The sequence below is a fragment of the Carica papaya genome, chromosome 7 (genome assembly GCF_054855325.1).
Source record: "Carica papaya isolate Zhongbai chromosome 7, ASM5485532v1, whole genome shotgun sequence".
Taxonomy (NCBI): Eukaryota; Viridiplantae; Streptophyta; class Magnoliopsida; order Brassicales; family Caricaceae; genus Carica; species Carica papaya.
This window is the reverse complement of record NC_142315.1, coordinates 22,136,532-22,152,670: the sequence shown is the minus strand read 5'-3', so window position 1 is coordinate 22,152,670 and position 16,139 is coordinate 22,136,532. Positions and strand designations below refer to the sequence as shown.

The following is a 16,139-nucleotide window of genomic DNA, read 5'->3' as shown; positions in this document are numbered from 1 at the left end:
CAGTGGATAATAAATCAATTCGTGATGAGGTAGATTTTTTTTTTTTCCAAAAAAAGAAAATAGTGGTTATGGTTAGTTTGAATTAGAAACTTAAAAATTTTGGAGATTGGAACTGAAACAAAATTAGGTTTGCATAATACAAGTATAATTTATATATTTGTTCTAAAATTTATTATTAATTGAATTGCGATCAAATTTAGGGCATGTTCTATTGTGATGTCTAGTGTCATTCTGTAAGAAGGTATTGCCTCTATTTTGTCACATTTCACTAATTAGGAGTCCCTAATAAGTAATAACCAACTTATGCACCAACTGTTTCTTTTTCTTGTATGTTCATCCTGTTGAAGGAACTTGATGAGCTTTGATCTCCCTAAATGTTAAACTAAACACTCAGAAACTTGGAAAGTTTAAATATGATTTAACCTCAAATTCTCAAATTGAAAATTTAACATTTTCCACCTAAAAGAAACCAATTTAGTATCTTCAAATGTTATACTAACAACCATAGTTAGTATCTGAACGTAATATCTACATTATCTTGACATCTGAATTATAAACAGTAATTCATAAATTAAATTTTACATCGCTGCCATTATGAATAACTCAGAAACTAGCTTACCTGTCTTCCTTATCGTTTTTATCTAAGCCTCTACATTTCATCTTCAGGAAAAATCTCTTCCTTAAGTGACGGAGCTATCCACTGTATTTGGATGTATGTTATCTCCCATAGATCATCACCTTCGTTTGGAACCAAAATCTCCTCCTCTTTCATTTTGGCAGTCATGTTTCTCAGCAAATCTGGTACAACCTCTTTTAACAGTGTCTCTCCATATGTTCCCAAATCAGCCTTCATGCATGTATCCATTCTTCTTAATACTCCCAGCCAAAATGTCCTAAAATCAGGATTCTCTGCTATCTGCTTTAAATATTGCATGTACACATCTTTCAGCAATTCCATTGCAATCCTCAGAGTCCCTTCCATGCTTCTCATTTCCCTCTCTGAATTCTCACGTCTCGAATACTCTAGCATTTTTTCATGCAGATCATCAACCATGGCGAATATCACAAGATTGAAACAGTTAATGCAGTTAGTTGATGTTAATTCAAGTTCTTCAGCCAGTAAAAAACTCTTGCGCAAAGCAATGATTGCTCGATTTCTTATCTCCTCTCGTCGTGCTAAGCTAGTTTTGCGAAGTGCCTCTCCTAGTTTGATAAACAAATTGAGGCCAAAGTTAGGACCCTTTGAGTAGTCCTCTAATGATGAAACACTCGCGCTGCTTGTAGTACTGTAACTGTTCCCCGGTTCAGAGCAGGCATTCTTGTACCATTGAATCAATGAAGTTACAGAATTTGACAATAGATCCAGTATTTTCAGATTCTTCTCCAGCGGACTGTTTTTGAGTGCTACAAAGCCAAATGCACAGTCAATACAGTATGCATAGTTTGTTCTGGAAACATGGGTTGCATCTGACATCAATTTGATTAAAGCCTCGACGGATTGATCATATGTTTCTGGATGTCTGCCACAGACTGATAACAGATGGAGGACTGATTTCCATCCAAGTTGAGTCTGTAAATTTGCAGGGTATTCATTGATGATGTTGCTTACTGATTGTATTATGAACTCACAACATGTATCGAGTATTTCCTTATCAAGCTTCCACATCAAATTTATGGACTTGAAAAGGTTCTCCTCTGGGATTCGTTCCACTTGACAAGAGGAAAGAAGCCTGAGACAAACCTTGAAAAGACCAACAATGGCTTTCTCTGCAAATGGTATAGGGGAAAATAAAGGAAACTGGGCCACTCCTAATAAAAAATCATGGAAATAAGGCCAAAATGCTTGGAATCTGTGAATGTTGGCTAAAGCAATGGCAACAATCAAGTCCCAACAAAAGCCAACAGTTTCTTCTTCTTCAACTGGTGTGCTAAATTTTTGGCCTTTTCCACCAGCTGCGAATATCAGGGAACGCCCAAGATTGAGCAAAGACTCGTCAGGCAAGCTTGAACTATTGCTGAAGATGTTTCCAATTTGACACTGTTTGATAATCTTTTGATTTTGTTCATATTCGCTCATGCCAAGAGATACAGACTCTTCTATGCTTTCTAATGATACAAAATGAGAGAACCGACTTAGTATACTAGTGCCTGGGCGCTTACTACATTTATGGTCATGATTAGAGGACATTACACTCGATTCAGATTTCGAGTGACCCGGTGCATCAGCTGATGAGGAAGTTATATCAAATTCAGTCACTGATTGGGGAAGTATCTTAAGTCTCTTGAGTTTTAATAAGCAATCCACAATATTCCTCCAACCCCCTCGAATTGAGTCTCCAAAGTGGTTTGCAATAGTAAAAACTGCAAGGGTTGCCATTCTCGGTTTCATATCATGACTAAATGCAAACAGTGTCTCTTCTGCCGTGGCATAAGGATTTAACAGTGTAGTAAATTTGCAGAATGAAGCAACAAGCTCATCCAGGGTATCTTCTAGTCCATACTGAGCTATTCTAGCCATGGATATCAACCCATCAATGCATTCATGGAGCAATTCGTCTTCATCAGCATGCTCAAAGAATGCTGAAAGTGCTGCAATTGATGGACCAGCAATGCAAGCAAACATATCTCTGCCTATTCTACGATCAAAATCACAGAGGATGAAAGGCTGCACTTTTTTTGATCTATTCATTAGCTCAATCCATCTGCTAGGACTCATTTCTACTGACCCCGATTGACCAAAAACTGTGATTTCATGGGTTGAAATGGAGTGAAAAAGTTCAGAGAGGTATTCTCTTGGAAGATCCTTTCCTCCATTGATTGCTCTATTGTTTTTGATGAATTCCTCTTCTGTCATTTTCCTCTTCACCTGTGGATTATGTTGATCAGTGTTTAGCATAATGAGGGAGTAGCAAAGGATTAAAACTGTATCTTTACTTGCAAACATTTCTAAGGATTGTTGATCATAAAATCGGTCTGAAAACGCTTCTAAGATTCGTTGAATCTTCTGGGACTCTCCTGGCAAGCGAAATGTTTCCAGATATCTTCGGAGAGCAGAATCAAGAACCATTCCTGAAAATTCAAAAGTTTGTGTGTATTCTCTGAGGACTTGAATGTGGAAGTCATCAGGATTCCCAAGATATTCTCCAATCATCATCTTGTCCAGCCCAGGAGTGTGTCGAAAAAAGAAAGCAAAGCACTTTGGATCAGGTGGATCAGACACTAATTGACTAAGCATTAGGTACTCTAAACCTTTCTTTTCATCTCTATTGAAATGGTTTGAAGCAATGAGAATCTTCCTTTTCTGTGCTTTCCTTAACCTTATATGTTCCACCCATTCCTCTAGATCCTCTTTAGGCATCTCCATCCAAAAGGGTTTGTATTCGGTGATTTCAACTGGGTATGGACCAGAAGGGGTTGAATCATCTTCTTTATCTACATGATCTGCAATATTGTGAATTAGGATGACAAGTCCTTCAAAGGCTTGAATTTGTATAGATGTCATGGGGCCAGAACCTGGAAAAGAGTGCTTGCAAAGCAGTTTCCCAACTTCCTCAAACAAACTTCGACAAGGGGGATCGCAATCATAGTTTGCATAAGCTTCAATTATGAAGGTAGATTGTCTGCAGAAATTTATCATACCTTCAAGCCCAACTTCTTGGAGCTGCATGGAGCTGCCAAGAGCTACATTTTTTAGAAGTACAAATGAGAAGAAAGCTTCCAGTTGGAGGCGAACAAACCTGTGAAAAAAGGAAATTTAACCATTAGATGATGATCAATTCCTTTCCTTTTGATTTGTCATTTTTCAAAGGTCAGAGAATTTAAACCTCCGAAGAAAGTGATATATATTTAACACAGTACTGCAAATCATGGAGAGGACAAGCGGGCTCGAACTGGTCCCATAATGGATTAAATGGTGAAACAGATCATCTTGGACCATTCTCAGAAGTTTTGGGCGTTTCCCAATCCCATCACCACTTAATTCAATCGCTGAATTAATTAAAACCAGAGCAAAAAGCTGAACATCTTCATCAGCCGTATGATATGAAGTTCCTTCTGTCTCTACAAGTTCCACTACGTTCAGCAACGAACACAAAAAATGAAATATATCAACTGCAGAACGTAATCCATAACCCGAATCCAAGGCATTTCCATCGGCATCTTCTGTATCAGATTCTGAGTTATCGTCATTAACCTCAAAGTCAGGTAACCGTGAAAAGATTATCTGAATCAACTCGTGCATTGTAAACCTCGCGTTTCGCTGAAGCAAATCCCCTCGCCCTGCAGATTGTTGAACGACTTGAAAGCACGTATTGACAATAGTACAAACTGCCTGATCAGTGAGCAAATCAGAAGCGGGATGCTTCATTATTCCAGTTAAGACCTGCAAAATCTTCATCATCACAGACTCCTCGGAAACCTGGTTGGTCTTCTCCAGCCGACAACCTGTGATCCCTGTCACAATCGAATTCATTGCATCCTTGGCTCCGGGAGTCTTCTCGTCGAAGATTTCAAACTTGACGATCTTCAAAATGGCGGAGAGCGAGATCCCCGTCGCTGCAGCTGGGATGTCATCGCTCTGTATCACATCGAGAAACGGGGAGAGGTAGATAGAGGGATCGATCGTTCGCCATTCCTGCTGGGGATTGAAGATGAGAGCGCGAAGAGATTTCAACGACTGCTGGACTGCAGAGTCGTAGTGGTCGTCATGGAGGGAGATGTATTGGGTGTTGGGGTCTTGTGGCCGCCGAATGACGGCGAGAACAGCACCAACCTCGGTGTTTAACATGCAAGAAAGGCCGAGCTCTTTCCTCTTGGATTTTGCAGCGTCTTTCTTTCTTCCGCAGCATGATATGCAGCCGTTTTGGTTGCCGCCTTCTTCTTCTTCTTCCCGATTTCGATCCCTTGGTTTCTTCATTTGCTATACAGAGGAAAGGGAAAACTTTTTCGGAGTTGTTAAAAAACGGTTGAGAATGGAAATTGAGGGAACGAAGTGGGGGTTTCTGGCGTTGGGCAGTTGTGGCGTCGTTTTGAGAGTGGGGGACGACCGTTTTAATGATACCAAACAACGCTGGGTTGATAGGATAGGAATGAAATTGGAGGGCATTTTAGGGAAAATAAAATATTTGTTTGTTAAAACTTGAAAGCCTGGGGGAGATTGATGTCCGGATTTCTTGGTAAACAAGAGGCTAATGTAAATTCCTTGAGCCAAAAGCAAAACTGAAGTAATTGAATTTTTTCTTTTAATTAACTAAAATATTGGCTAAGAGCAAAGATTAAATTGTGGAGTAAAGACCGGTTCCAATGATCCATTCACTGATACAATTGCATTATTTAAGTATTTTTAGGTTTTTATTGTTTATAATAACTAAAATTAATTTCAGACTTAAATTATGAAAAACCTGGAAGAACAAATTTAAATTCATTTGGGAAGTACTCCAGATTATTTTTTATTTTAATTATCGATTTATTTACAAACATTTTGTAATGTATACAAAACTAAATTTTGAAAAAGAAGATAAGATCACAGAAAGATAATACAAAACCCCGAGGTGTCAATATCTAATTATTTTGATGTTCAGACCGTACAGAAAAATGCGGCGTTGCCTAACCATACCTCCATGATCCAAAGCAAAAAGCTTTCCTCTACGTGATCCCCTCAAAACATAACAGAATTAATCAATGGGCACTTTAAAAACCAAATTTACAGGAACCAGTTAGCCAAGCAACACCGCTATAGGCAGAGGATAGGAATGTAATATACATAATCATTTCAAATCTAGAACCTCTACAATGCAACCCTAACCCTTTCCGGCACTTCAATTGCTCAACCTATGTGAATTCTTGACCTCATGCCACAAGCAAAACAATGTGTCATACGCATCATCATCCTCCTCAAGACTAAACTCGGGGAGTTGGGAGATATTCATCAGGTTCTTCAGCCAGTCCTCGTGAAGAGTTGAGAACTCCGATCTCTGTTCACTTGACCTGAAATTCTTCCCAATTGATTTTTTCATTACCCTGGCTGCCTGTGAAGCAGCTTCAACAACTTGTTCTGGAATCCCAGCCATGATTGCCACTTGCAGTCCATAACTCTCTGGGCAAGCTCCGGCAGTAAGGCGGTAAAGAAAAACCAGTTCACTGTTACTTCTTGAGCAGCCTTTTGACTCTGTCGTAAAAGCACAGGCCATGTGTTGCAGTGTAACACGTGGATGTGAAGCAAATTCCTTCGTGAGAGGATGATAGTGTGTTGCAAATAGTAACCGGCAGTTAACCTTTTCAACAAGATGACGAAATACCTAGAAAAATTTTGTATTTTATCACAAATTGCAAATTAACACTAATTATGTGTAAGTATAAGATATGAGCTGTTCCGGTAACTAAGAGTATAAAATATGTGCTCTTCTGGTAGCTAACACGACAATATGTCCAAAGTTAAATGTAGCCTTAGAAGCTAGTATCCTCTGTCAATAAAAGTTACCAGACCCGAAAGTTAAATATACATTTGCATCAATTTGAAGTCATTTGCTGGAAGTACATATAGCTCCAACTGATAAGCATGGAGCATCCATAAAGGCCTCCAAAGATCCGTACTAAAACTAAATGTTCGAATGATCATGACAATGTCAGCAGTCAGCTACACAAGTTTAAGGAATAATCATTAACTTGTTGCACAGGTCAAGTAGGTAATCTCCTTTGGTATAAATTCCTACAGGCAAATATGGTACGTGTACAAACATAAACATCCTTTGCTGGTAGGGAGTTATTTAATATGACAGTCTTTTCAATCAGAAAGGTATGTAGTTATATAAAAATGCTTTAATAAGACAAACTCACCGAGGTTAAATTTTGAAAATAAATTTGACTTTTAAGACACTTTTATAGATTAGTAAAAGATTAGAAGCTTACAGCAAATGCAATGGCATATCCATCAAAAGTACTTGTTCCTCGACCCAGTTCATCAAGAAGAACTAGAGAATTTCGAGTAGCATTTTGAAGAACTGAAGCTGTTTCTGTACATTCAACCATGAAGGTACCTGCAAAATTGGGGTTGCTGCATTAGATATTGTAGTTCAATCAAAAGCTATGAGTTACTTCGATGGATGCATCCTATATGCTACATTTTCATGCTTTAAGGTAGCCAGGTTTTCTGTGTGCAGGAGTCAACCATCCACTGCAGCGCTTGTTCCATAAATGATCATATCTCCTGTTTATTATTGACTGACGACCATTAAGACTAAATCACCATAGCAAATGATTTGATTCCATTGGTCAAAGATTGTCTAAAAATAAACATAAAATTGCCCCTTCTGAATCCATATGAATCCCTCTTGTCAAGTTTTACAAACAAAAGCCCAATCCGAAGCAGCCAAGAGTAAAATTGTTGTATACAAATGAAGAACTGTTAATTTGCCAAAGAACTTACTCTCTCCTGTCATGATACGGTCAGTAGCACCAAGCCTTGTGAAAATAATATCTACAAGTGAGAGGATGCACATTTCACAGGGCACAAAACAGCCCAACTGCAAATCAGAAAATAAAATACATGCAAGGGAAACAAAGGTCAATATAAGACTATTAACCATAACCTAAGAGAAATTATTCACGAATGTTCCTAGCTTCTTTGTAAAATAGAAAGAAACAAACAAACCTGTGCAAGTATAACAGCTAGACATGTTGCACGTAAAAGAGTTGATTTCCCACCCATATTAGGTCCAGTCAATAACAAACAACAGGGATGACAGCCATCTGAATCCTCACCAAGAAGTATGTCATTTGGGACAGGCAGTGCTCCATTCTCCCCGAGAGCAAATGGATGCCACAACCTTCCAATTCTTAGTACTGGTCCTCTTGTTTCTTGGTTCAAAGTAGAAAACTTTGATTCAGGCAAAACAACAGGTCTAGTCATGGCACCAGATGACGTAATTCCGGTGACCGCAAAAGATCTTAGCACGTCAATACAACTGATGGCGTGAATGACTTCAGACCATTGAGTAGCTTTCTCAGTAAATAATTCAATCAGTATTGACAGTATCTCAGCATCCTTGTCTGTTACAGCATGGTTCTAGTACCACATACTACGTAAGTTATATGCCAGAATTTAGTACTAAAACAAGTAAAATCACCAAAGCAATTTTTGGAAGAGAAAATGCCATAAATTTGAATGGATTGGCTGCAAATTTTCTAAACAAGTTCAATTTCTAACCATACCAAAATATCTAGCAAACTAACAGTAGGCACTCTTAAGATGGATAGAATTTCCCTCCCTCTCCCCCCTCCATCCCCCAAAAACACAAAAGAAAATAAAAAGGATAGGATAGATAGAATAACATTCATCATCAAGGTGACTTAGATGCCAGGTCAGTTGTGGAGATAAAGTATAAGAGTTCATTATTTCAAAACGAATTTGCAAAATTAAATGAAGCAAAGAATAAATGAGGAAAAAAAAAGTTGAGGCAGGTATATTTTATCAGTACATACCAGCATACAGTAACAATAAGTAACAAGAATGTCTCATCATAAAAGATGATGAACCAAGAAAATTGAAATTTAAAAGAAGAGAAAGCTTAATTCAGAACATCTTTAGGCAATCTATGATTCAGAAAGAAGCAAACCTGGTAATCCGGGAAGTCACTATCTATAGCTGCTTCAAATTGAGCAAGGAATTTATCAAGCCCATCATTACCACCTAGCATCGGAAGTCTAAAAACTTTATGTAATAAAGAGATAACATGCCCTTGCTTCTGTAAAAGCATCAACAAATCTAATCCATTACGGAGACCTTTAATAAGAGAGCCAAATGCTTTTACCTGTAACACAATTCCAGAAGTTAAGCAGAAATAAAGAAATCTGAAATGAGACAAGGAAACTTGAGAGTAAGGTAAAACAAAACGTTGATTTTGGTACACAGTAACCTTGTGCATTTTCTTTGCAAAAAGACATTTGCAAGGAATGCAGGACCCTTCTTGACTAATGATAAAATCAATAAAACAAAGTGATAATAGGGATATTTCTTGTGAAAAGATAAATGTATGGGAGACTATCCAGACAAGACTTACTCGCTGTTTCAGCACTTTTTTGCCAACCATCGGCAGTAAAAGAGTAGCTGATGACTGAATACTGGCTTTAACACGTCCAAGAAGCCTGTCTAAATCAGGAAGTTTCCTAAGAGACTGGGAAACGAGCTGCAGTATTTCTGAATGTGCCATCAGAGCTTCAACTACATCAAGCCTGCTATTGATGCTGTCAACATTTTTCAGCGGATGGCAGATCCAGCTCCTTAAAAGTCGCTTACCAGATGTAGTCAAACAATTATCAAGATACTTGTACAATGTACCTAATGTCAATTAATTTTTTCTTAAATATGATGTCAGTTGATTAACTGAGTTACATATATAAATTTAGCACTTCTCCTGTCATTTGTATACTTAAAATGAACACTTGCCTGAAGGGCCACCATCAGCACTATTATTGAATATCTCAAGATTTACCATTGTCTGCCCATCCATTCTAAGGCATCCAGTATAAACATGGTATGGTAAAATATCTCCATTCCGCAATACATCATCTAACTGCAAGAAAGTAGAACTTATCAAAATTATAGATGCACCTCTTTTCCTAATAAATACACATTAACAAGCAAGCAAGCTTACCATCAACCTGGATAGATGATCAACTAGTCCACCGAGAGCACATAAAGCAAGATCCTCATGTGTTACCCCATTAAGAGCACAGTGCCATAAGTTAGAAGTCCCTTTAAAAAATCCCTTCATCTGAATCATATTTCTAACTTCAGAAGCATCCACAAAGTCAACTGGCAGTGATGATGTCAATTGTGCAGCTGTAGACCCTGCAAGAGAGACAAATATTCTAACTTTCACGATCAATATATTGAATCCCAAAACTTTTTCAGCCATATATTCTTTCAAGAACTAAAAGATAATTGCAATAACAAATAGCAAGCATGAACTTGTAAATTATCTTTATAATACTGCTGATAGCTCATCAGACAAGGCATTACATTATTTTTCGGTTAAATATTCCATTTAAGATAACAAATGATAAAGAGAAATTCATTTGCCCTAATCAATGCGACTGAAATTCTATCTAAAAAAAAAAAACACGGCATGTATATGATTAAACATGGAGAAAAATACACAATAAGTCCTTAGACCACTTTAGCATATTTCTTCCTTGTTATGAATGTAATAAAATCCTTACCGGTTAATGAATACTTTTTGAGTGCTTTTTGAGCTTCTTTGGACAGCCCTGCATTATTTAGCTCAACTTTTGAAATTATACTTCATATGAATTCAGGCAAGAGAAGAGAAAGAAGATTAGGAAAGGAAGGATACCTCTGCCTTCATATATAACCTCCTTTGGGGACACCTAAGTTTAAATCCCAGCCAGAGAATCAGAATATATCCACAAGGCTAGAAACCCAAAAACTGTCGCATAATGAAAAGCAAGATACAGGAACATACTTGCATCAATAGAGCCCCCAAAGCAGCACAAGATGCATCATCTTCGATGGAACCAACCCAAATTCTTAAAGCAGCACAATCAACAAAAGCAAACCCATAGACAACTGAACCATTATCCAACTCATTCTTCACCTATAGAAGAAAATTATGAGACATTAATCATAGGTGATTGCAAGATTCATGCTACTGTTACACTCCGAAGATCTAAGAGACAACCCAAGAAGAATATCAGATATTCAGATAGTTGTAGAAACCACATCAGTTATCAACAACACCAGCAGCCACACTACCATTTGTCAACCACCAACCTGCATGTCTTCCACCTATGTAGTAGTTATTGCAACTTCTGTAATAGTTATCCTAAAGTATGTAAACCATTATTGTAATCTTCTATTTAAACTCTTGCAACTCAATGAAAAAGACCTGTGTTCTTGTTTCCAAAATCAAGGTTATTCTCGCCTAAAAGAGAAAGTGTCATTTAATTACTTAAGGTTCTGACTGGGACCATAACAGCTACCCATTGAACAAAAATATCCTTGCAAATATACAACATATTGAAGTAAAAAAGAAAGAAGTAGCAGATAGGAAATAAATAAAAAATTGAAAAGAGAAGCAGAACATGCAAGGACAAGAAAATGCAGGATCATTTATAAAGACAACTAGCATTCTGCAAAATCTTTCTACTGTATACCCTGTAGAATGAAGTCCATTATTGCTTTTAAATTATCTTTTACCATTTGCTTGAGCTAAAATTATCCTGGTTTTTATCATTTAGAATTGTACTAATGCTTTTTATATATCACAACTCAAAGTTGCTTTTGATTAGAGTTACTTTTAGTGATAATGGAAAATTTCAAGAGCCAAATTATCAAAAATGATACAATTGAATGTTAGTCACAATTCTTGTTTGGTTCAATATTCTAATCTGTAAAGGCTTCCTATTGGCACTTTATTTGGTGAAGGTATTGTTCTCTGTAAATAAAATAGAACTCAGTTTTATGAATTTGTTGGTTTACCTACAGATCTTTTAGAGTTTCTTGCATGAGAGAGGGTAAATTAAAGAGATTTTAACCTTTTTTGAATTCTGAGTAGCACTATGACCTCTTCCTGTTGCATCTACTTGTTTACAAAATTCCCAACCAATTAAAGCTTCACACCTCCATCAACATTTAGTTCCAGATTCTAGTTCAATTGAGCTCAACTGCAATTTCTTTTTGCTTAAGATAGAGAATTCACGGAAGAACAGATTTAGCCTTTGGTTCCATGGCATTTTGAAATTAGCAATCTATCCTCTACAAGAGGATGTCAAGTTTGTGAGATTCAAGATTTGTTTGACTTGTGCTTAAGCAGAAGCCTGCAGATAAACTCTACCGAATGATGCTTATGATGAAAAGCCTCCACAGTATTGTTAAAAGCACATTATTAATTCTTTTCTTTTAATCCATTTGTGGTTGTATGGCACAGCACAGAGATTAAGTTTGCTGTTAACATTCACCGTTTGTTAGCTTTAGAAACCATTTGGTTGAAGTCCTATCCTTCTTTCAGGCCCTTGTTAAAACTGAGAGCAGCCTGCTCCAGAAACACAAAAAATAGAAGAACCAAGACCATTTAATACAAAAAAATATGACAATTATCCAAACAAATCCTTTAATGCACACTGCAGAAGTTCATAGAATGCACATATTGTACAGGGTAAAACAGGATAAGAAATATCATACCTCTTTTATGGAAAGAAGGTGAACAGCATCAGGCCCAATGCTACTATCAGTTGTCGTTGATGGAGTGACCACATGGACTAATTTTCTAGCAATTACCTGAGAACCATCATCATTTTCAAATAAAGCAATATTAGTAGTTGTTAAAGAATTCTGTAGTTATATATAAATCTATATAAATAGGATGTGACCAGAAAAAAAAAAAAAAAAAAAAAAAAGGAAAAAGCAAGCATATGTTTCTGAATTTGCATATTAGATTATCCACTAAAGTTAAAATTAAAATCACCATGTCCAGCATGAACCACAAAATGGTAATGCTTAAAAAAGAGAAAGAGCTAGCCCTTCAATATGCAACAGGACTTACAGAATTTGCACCTCTGGCTTTTGCTTGATCAGAAGTCTCCAACTGCTCCATCCGGCCAACTTTGTACCTTCAGAAAGAAAATGAAGCAACAATTATGACAGGTTAGAATCAGGGACATAGAAATATAAAAAAGTGTACTGACAAAATATGAACAAATGGAAAAGCAAAGCCTAGAAGAAAAGATTCACGTAAAAAGAAAAAGGAAAAAAAAAAAGAAGTGCACTGTAAGTTTAACTCAACCATGGCTTGTCTCAACTACAAGGAAGTGGCTAAAATAAAAACACATTTCACCTCTTCCTAAGTTTAATATCCATGGACAAGATGACCAAACACAAATATAATAAGTGCGTGCACTTATCTCCCGTAGTAAATGTCTACTCCAATCCTGTCTAGCAAAATGTCTATGTAAAACTAAAGGAAGCATAGTCTGCACCATAACTTAAAATGTACTATATCCAATTTTTATATACATACAAAAGCAACTAGAAAAGAGGAATTTAGCTAAATATGCAGCAAAACAATAGGTCGCAAAAATACGTCATAGCCCTTTTTGATGGCATCACGCAAACCAAAGAGAGATATATTTCTAAATATAAGAGCTTTCCCTTACCCACGAGCAACTAGCTTCTGGACTGCATCATCAATCCCACTTTCCGATATACCAACCTGACCAAGATATAAAAAACAATTTCAAGTTACCTCTAAATTAACAATCCAAATTAGTAAACAACCAAGAAGCTCTTTATTACTCACTTGCCGACATTTCCCCACACCACTAATAGTCATCTTCCAGTCAAGCTCTTTATGTCCAATTTCTGCATCCAGCTCATAGAGCTCATAGAACTTACCCTGAAAAATGGGTGAGCTTAGCTCATTTGATCGAAACCAGGGGAGCAGTAAGGAGAGTGATTGAGTTGCTAAAAAAGATGTTGTTTAATGCAAACATATCCCCCTGCACCTAATCTAGTCTCACGTATATACATTTAAAACAAAAGGCACTGTAATAGGATAGACAAACTAAAGCATGATAAGCTATTATGTTCACATTTATAGTAACAGATTTTTTTTTCAACATGTTCTCCAACAGATTTTCTTGAGTATGAAGTAGTGCTACCAGGTAAGCATGCTCCAAAAGAAATGTTAGCAGTCTCAGCACTGCTTTTAACATCCATAGCAAGTTGTATTACCACCTTATATCCAACTTGTCGTAACATCCCCCACAATTTCTTTCTAAGGAAAATGCTCTGAATGACCGGCAAATCTGATCTATCTTATGTGATAGTAAATGATCCTACTAGGAGTAAAATTAAACTGAAATAGGATATAACTAACCACTTTAAAGAAAAGCACAACATCCATGTATTGACATTTGACAGTCCAATATTGTCTTTGGGACGCTGACATTTTCTTCAAAGCATCAGGCGGTATGTAAAGCGTCCTCTTGTCATAAAGGGGGTCATCAGGTCTTCTTCCACTAGCATCCTTAACTCGACCAGGCTCAAGCCATTCAAATTTGCTAACTGAATCAGCTTCTTCCAGATGATTCTTTTTCCCAGAAACTGTGTCTTCAAGTAGTCTACTTCTTTTGCTGGAATCAATCAAACAATGGCCCTTACCCCCAAACTTGGAACCATCGTCCTGGATTCTCTTCAAGCGAGGAACACAACGTTGCATACCTGGTGTTTTGGGACCAAAAACACCATCATCACATCCAATTTCTAGTTCACGTCCCCCATCAAGTACCCTACGGGAACTAAAACCATTTTCCTGTCCGGAAGGTCGAGAAGCCACTTCTACTACATTGGAACTAAAACTATTGTCTCTTCCACAAGGTTGAACAGAGACTTCGTGCTTAGACCTTCCTTTAACATCAGTAGATATGGAGCTAACATCAGAGGAAGCAGCGGAGCCATGGTTCCTGCAAAGTTCAACATTCAATAAAATTCAGCCACTTAAACAAAGAAGGAGAAAACTTATAGAAGGAATTACTGGTGCTTTTGCCAGCACAATAAAGTACATATGCGTAGGACAAAAGTTAAGCTCTTTTGCATGCGTGAAAAACAATAAGGCACAACTGAAATTCTGCTCCAAAGCCAACTTTAATTTTTAAGAGTTTGACCTCAATAAAAAATGAACTGAGATTCGAAGTGACACATTAAGTAGACCAGAATTTACAACTTAATTTTCTAAACAAGTTGGTGGTCAAACTATTTTTGAAGTGACATCCAAATTACCTTAATAGGCTGAAAATTGCACATTAATAGATAAAAGCTCATGGTGTTCAAGTATGGAGACAAATGCAAGAGAAATAGTAGAAGGGATCTAACCATGTATAGACTAAAACTCGATAACAGGTACTAGAAAACTTGACCTTATAATTCTGATGATTCTTGTATCGATATCTTTACTTGTATAATAAAATGTAAAAAAAATTAACTATACATAACACTAGCATCAATTTAATTAGTAGTAGGCATTGATATTCCTTTTGATCCAAAGACTAAATCCTAAAAGAATCTTAAACAAAAGCATAAAGCATTTCTAACGTTAAATACAGTTAAAAAATGTCGAACAAATACAATAAAGCTTTAAGCACATACTATAGAGACCTAAAACTGAGATATATATATGTTAGCCTAAAACTGAGATATATATATGTTAGCCTAAAACTGAGAAAAGAAAACTACCTCCCACTGGCATTTTCTCGATCTTCAACTTTCACAAACTTATGCATAATACTCGAAAATAAAGAACCATTCGTCGCTTTATCCGCCTTGAAGACAGCCGGAAAAACCTGACGCGGCACTTTCTCCGGCGGAGTATCTGTTCCTTTGATTTCTAGAGATGAATGCACTACGTCATGGACAACAGGACGTTTCAAAATGGCGTCATTTCGGTTCTGTAGTTTCTCGGGAAACTGAATAGCTCCGCTCCTTTCTATCTTCTCTCCAGCGCCGGAACCCTGATTCGCAGCGGATGGTTTCTGGAGGAAAGATAGAATTGATCTTTGTCGCTGCATTTTGAAATTGAGGAGAGAGAGAGAGTAAATGAGTGAAAGAGGATGCTGTTTAAGTGGAATTCACTAGCTAGGGAAAGAAATATTTGGCGCCAACTTTTGCCCCTTCCAGTTCCTTTCAGCGTAGAAAAATGGCGGACTCGTTTTGTCGCTTTCATTTTTACCGTCGCTTTCTCACTGAATCCTGACCATTGAATTCTTTTTTATAAAATCGTGACCATTAATTTATACCGCTTAACAAGAGCCGTCTGATTTTCAGACTATTCAACCAAATACCATGTCAACGTCGGTAGGGGTTGTTTGGCAAAATCCTATTGGTCGGTTATGCAGGAGAGAATCGGCGATTTGACGAATACAAATCTTGCCAATCGAACATAACCGCGTAACACGTCTCAGCAAGTATTTTAGCTTGCGCCCCAAGTATAGTTAACATGATTAAGAAAATAAATAATCCATGTCATGAACTATGTCCAATAGGAATTCTCCACATCATAAAATCCTAAAATTGGCCTCGCTGGAGTGGAAGTTTCCAGAGTTAAATATCGGATGAAATGAAAAATCAA

The 16,139-nt window shown here is 37.1% G+C and overlaps 2 protein-coding genes across 3 annotated transcripts; both read right to left on the bottom strand.

Annotated features, from left to right (window-relative positions):
• Positions 1–460: 460 nt before the first annotated feature.
• GNL2 (GNOM-like 2) lies at positions 461–4,923 on the bottom strand. Its single transcript, XM_022047579.2, has 2 exons — positions 3,825–4,923; positions 461–3,737 (listed from the first exon to the last, which is right to left on the bottom strand). Exons 1-2 carry the CDS (start codon positions 4,913–4,915, stop codon positions 650–652), a joined length of 4,179 nt encoding a protein of 1,392 aa, XP_021903271.2. The 5' UTR covers positions 4,916–4,923; the 3' UTR covers positions 461–649.
• Positions 4,924–5,532: 609 nt separating this feature from the next.
• Positions 5,533–15,719, bottom strand: MSH7 (MUTS homolog 7). 2 transcript variants are annotated; one of them, XM_022047565.2, is made up of 17 exons: positions 15,248–15,715; positions 13,893–14,478; positions 13,314–13,409; positions 13,171–13,226; positions 12,561–12,627; positions 12,200–12,295; positions 10,482–10,613; positions 10,353–10,386; positions 10,219–10,266; positions 9,651–9,847; positions 9,443–9,569; positions 9,057–9,334; positions 8,613–8,807; positions 7,649–8,062; positions 7,424–7,520; positions 6,907–7,034; positions 5,533–6,296 (listed from the first exon to the last, which is right to left on the bottom strand). In XM_022047565.2, the coding sequence occupies exons 1-17, from the start codon at positions 15,577–15,579 to the stop codon at positions 5,817–5,819; spliced, it is 3,363 nt and encodes a 1,120-aa protein (XP_021903257.1). In that variant the 5' UTR covers positions 15,580–15,715; the 3' UTR covers positions 5,533–5,816. The 2 variants fall into 2 exon arrangements, with proteins under 2 accessions (XP_021903257.1, XP_021903258.1); XM_022047566.2 differs by lacking the exon at positions 5,533–6,296 and adding an exon at positions 6,317–6,706 and having other exon boundaries at positions 15,248–15,719.
• Between the last annotated feature and the right edge of the window lie 420 nt (positions 15,720–16,139).

Coding starts and splice junctions, on each gene's coding strand:
- GNL2 (XM_022047579.2), bottom strand. CDS start 4,915: ATGAAGAAACCAAGGGATCGAAATCGGGAAGAAGAAGAAGAAGGCGGC. Junction 3,738..3,824: donor ATATATCACTTTCTTCGGAG/GTTTAAATTCTC, acceptor CTTTTTTCACAG/GTTTGTTCGCCTCCAACTGG.
- MSH7 (XM_022047565.2), bottom strand. CDS start 15,579: ATGCAGCGACAAAGATCAATTCTATCTTTCCTCCAGAAACCATCCGCT. Junction 10,614..12,199: donor ACCTTCTTTCCATAAAAGAG/GTATGATATTTC, acceptor TTTCTTCTATAG/GTGAAGAATGAGTTGGATAA. Junction 9,848..10,218: donor CAAAAAGTATTCATTAACCG/GTAAGGATTTTA, acceptor TCTCTCTTGCAG/GGTCTACAGCTGCACAATTG.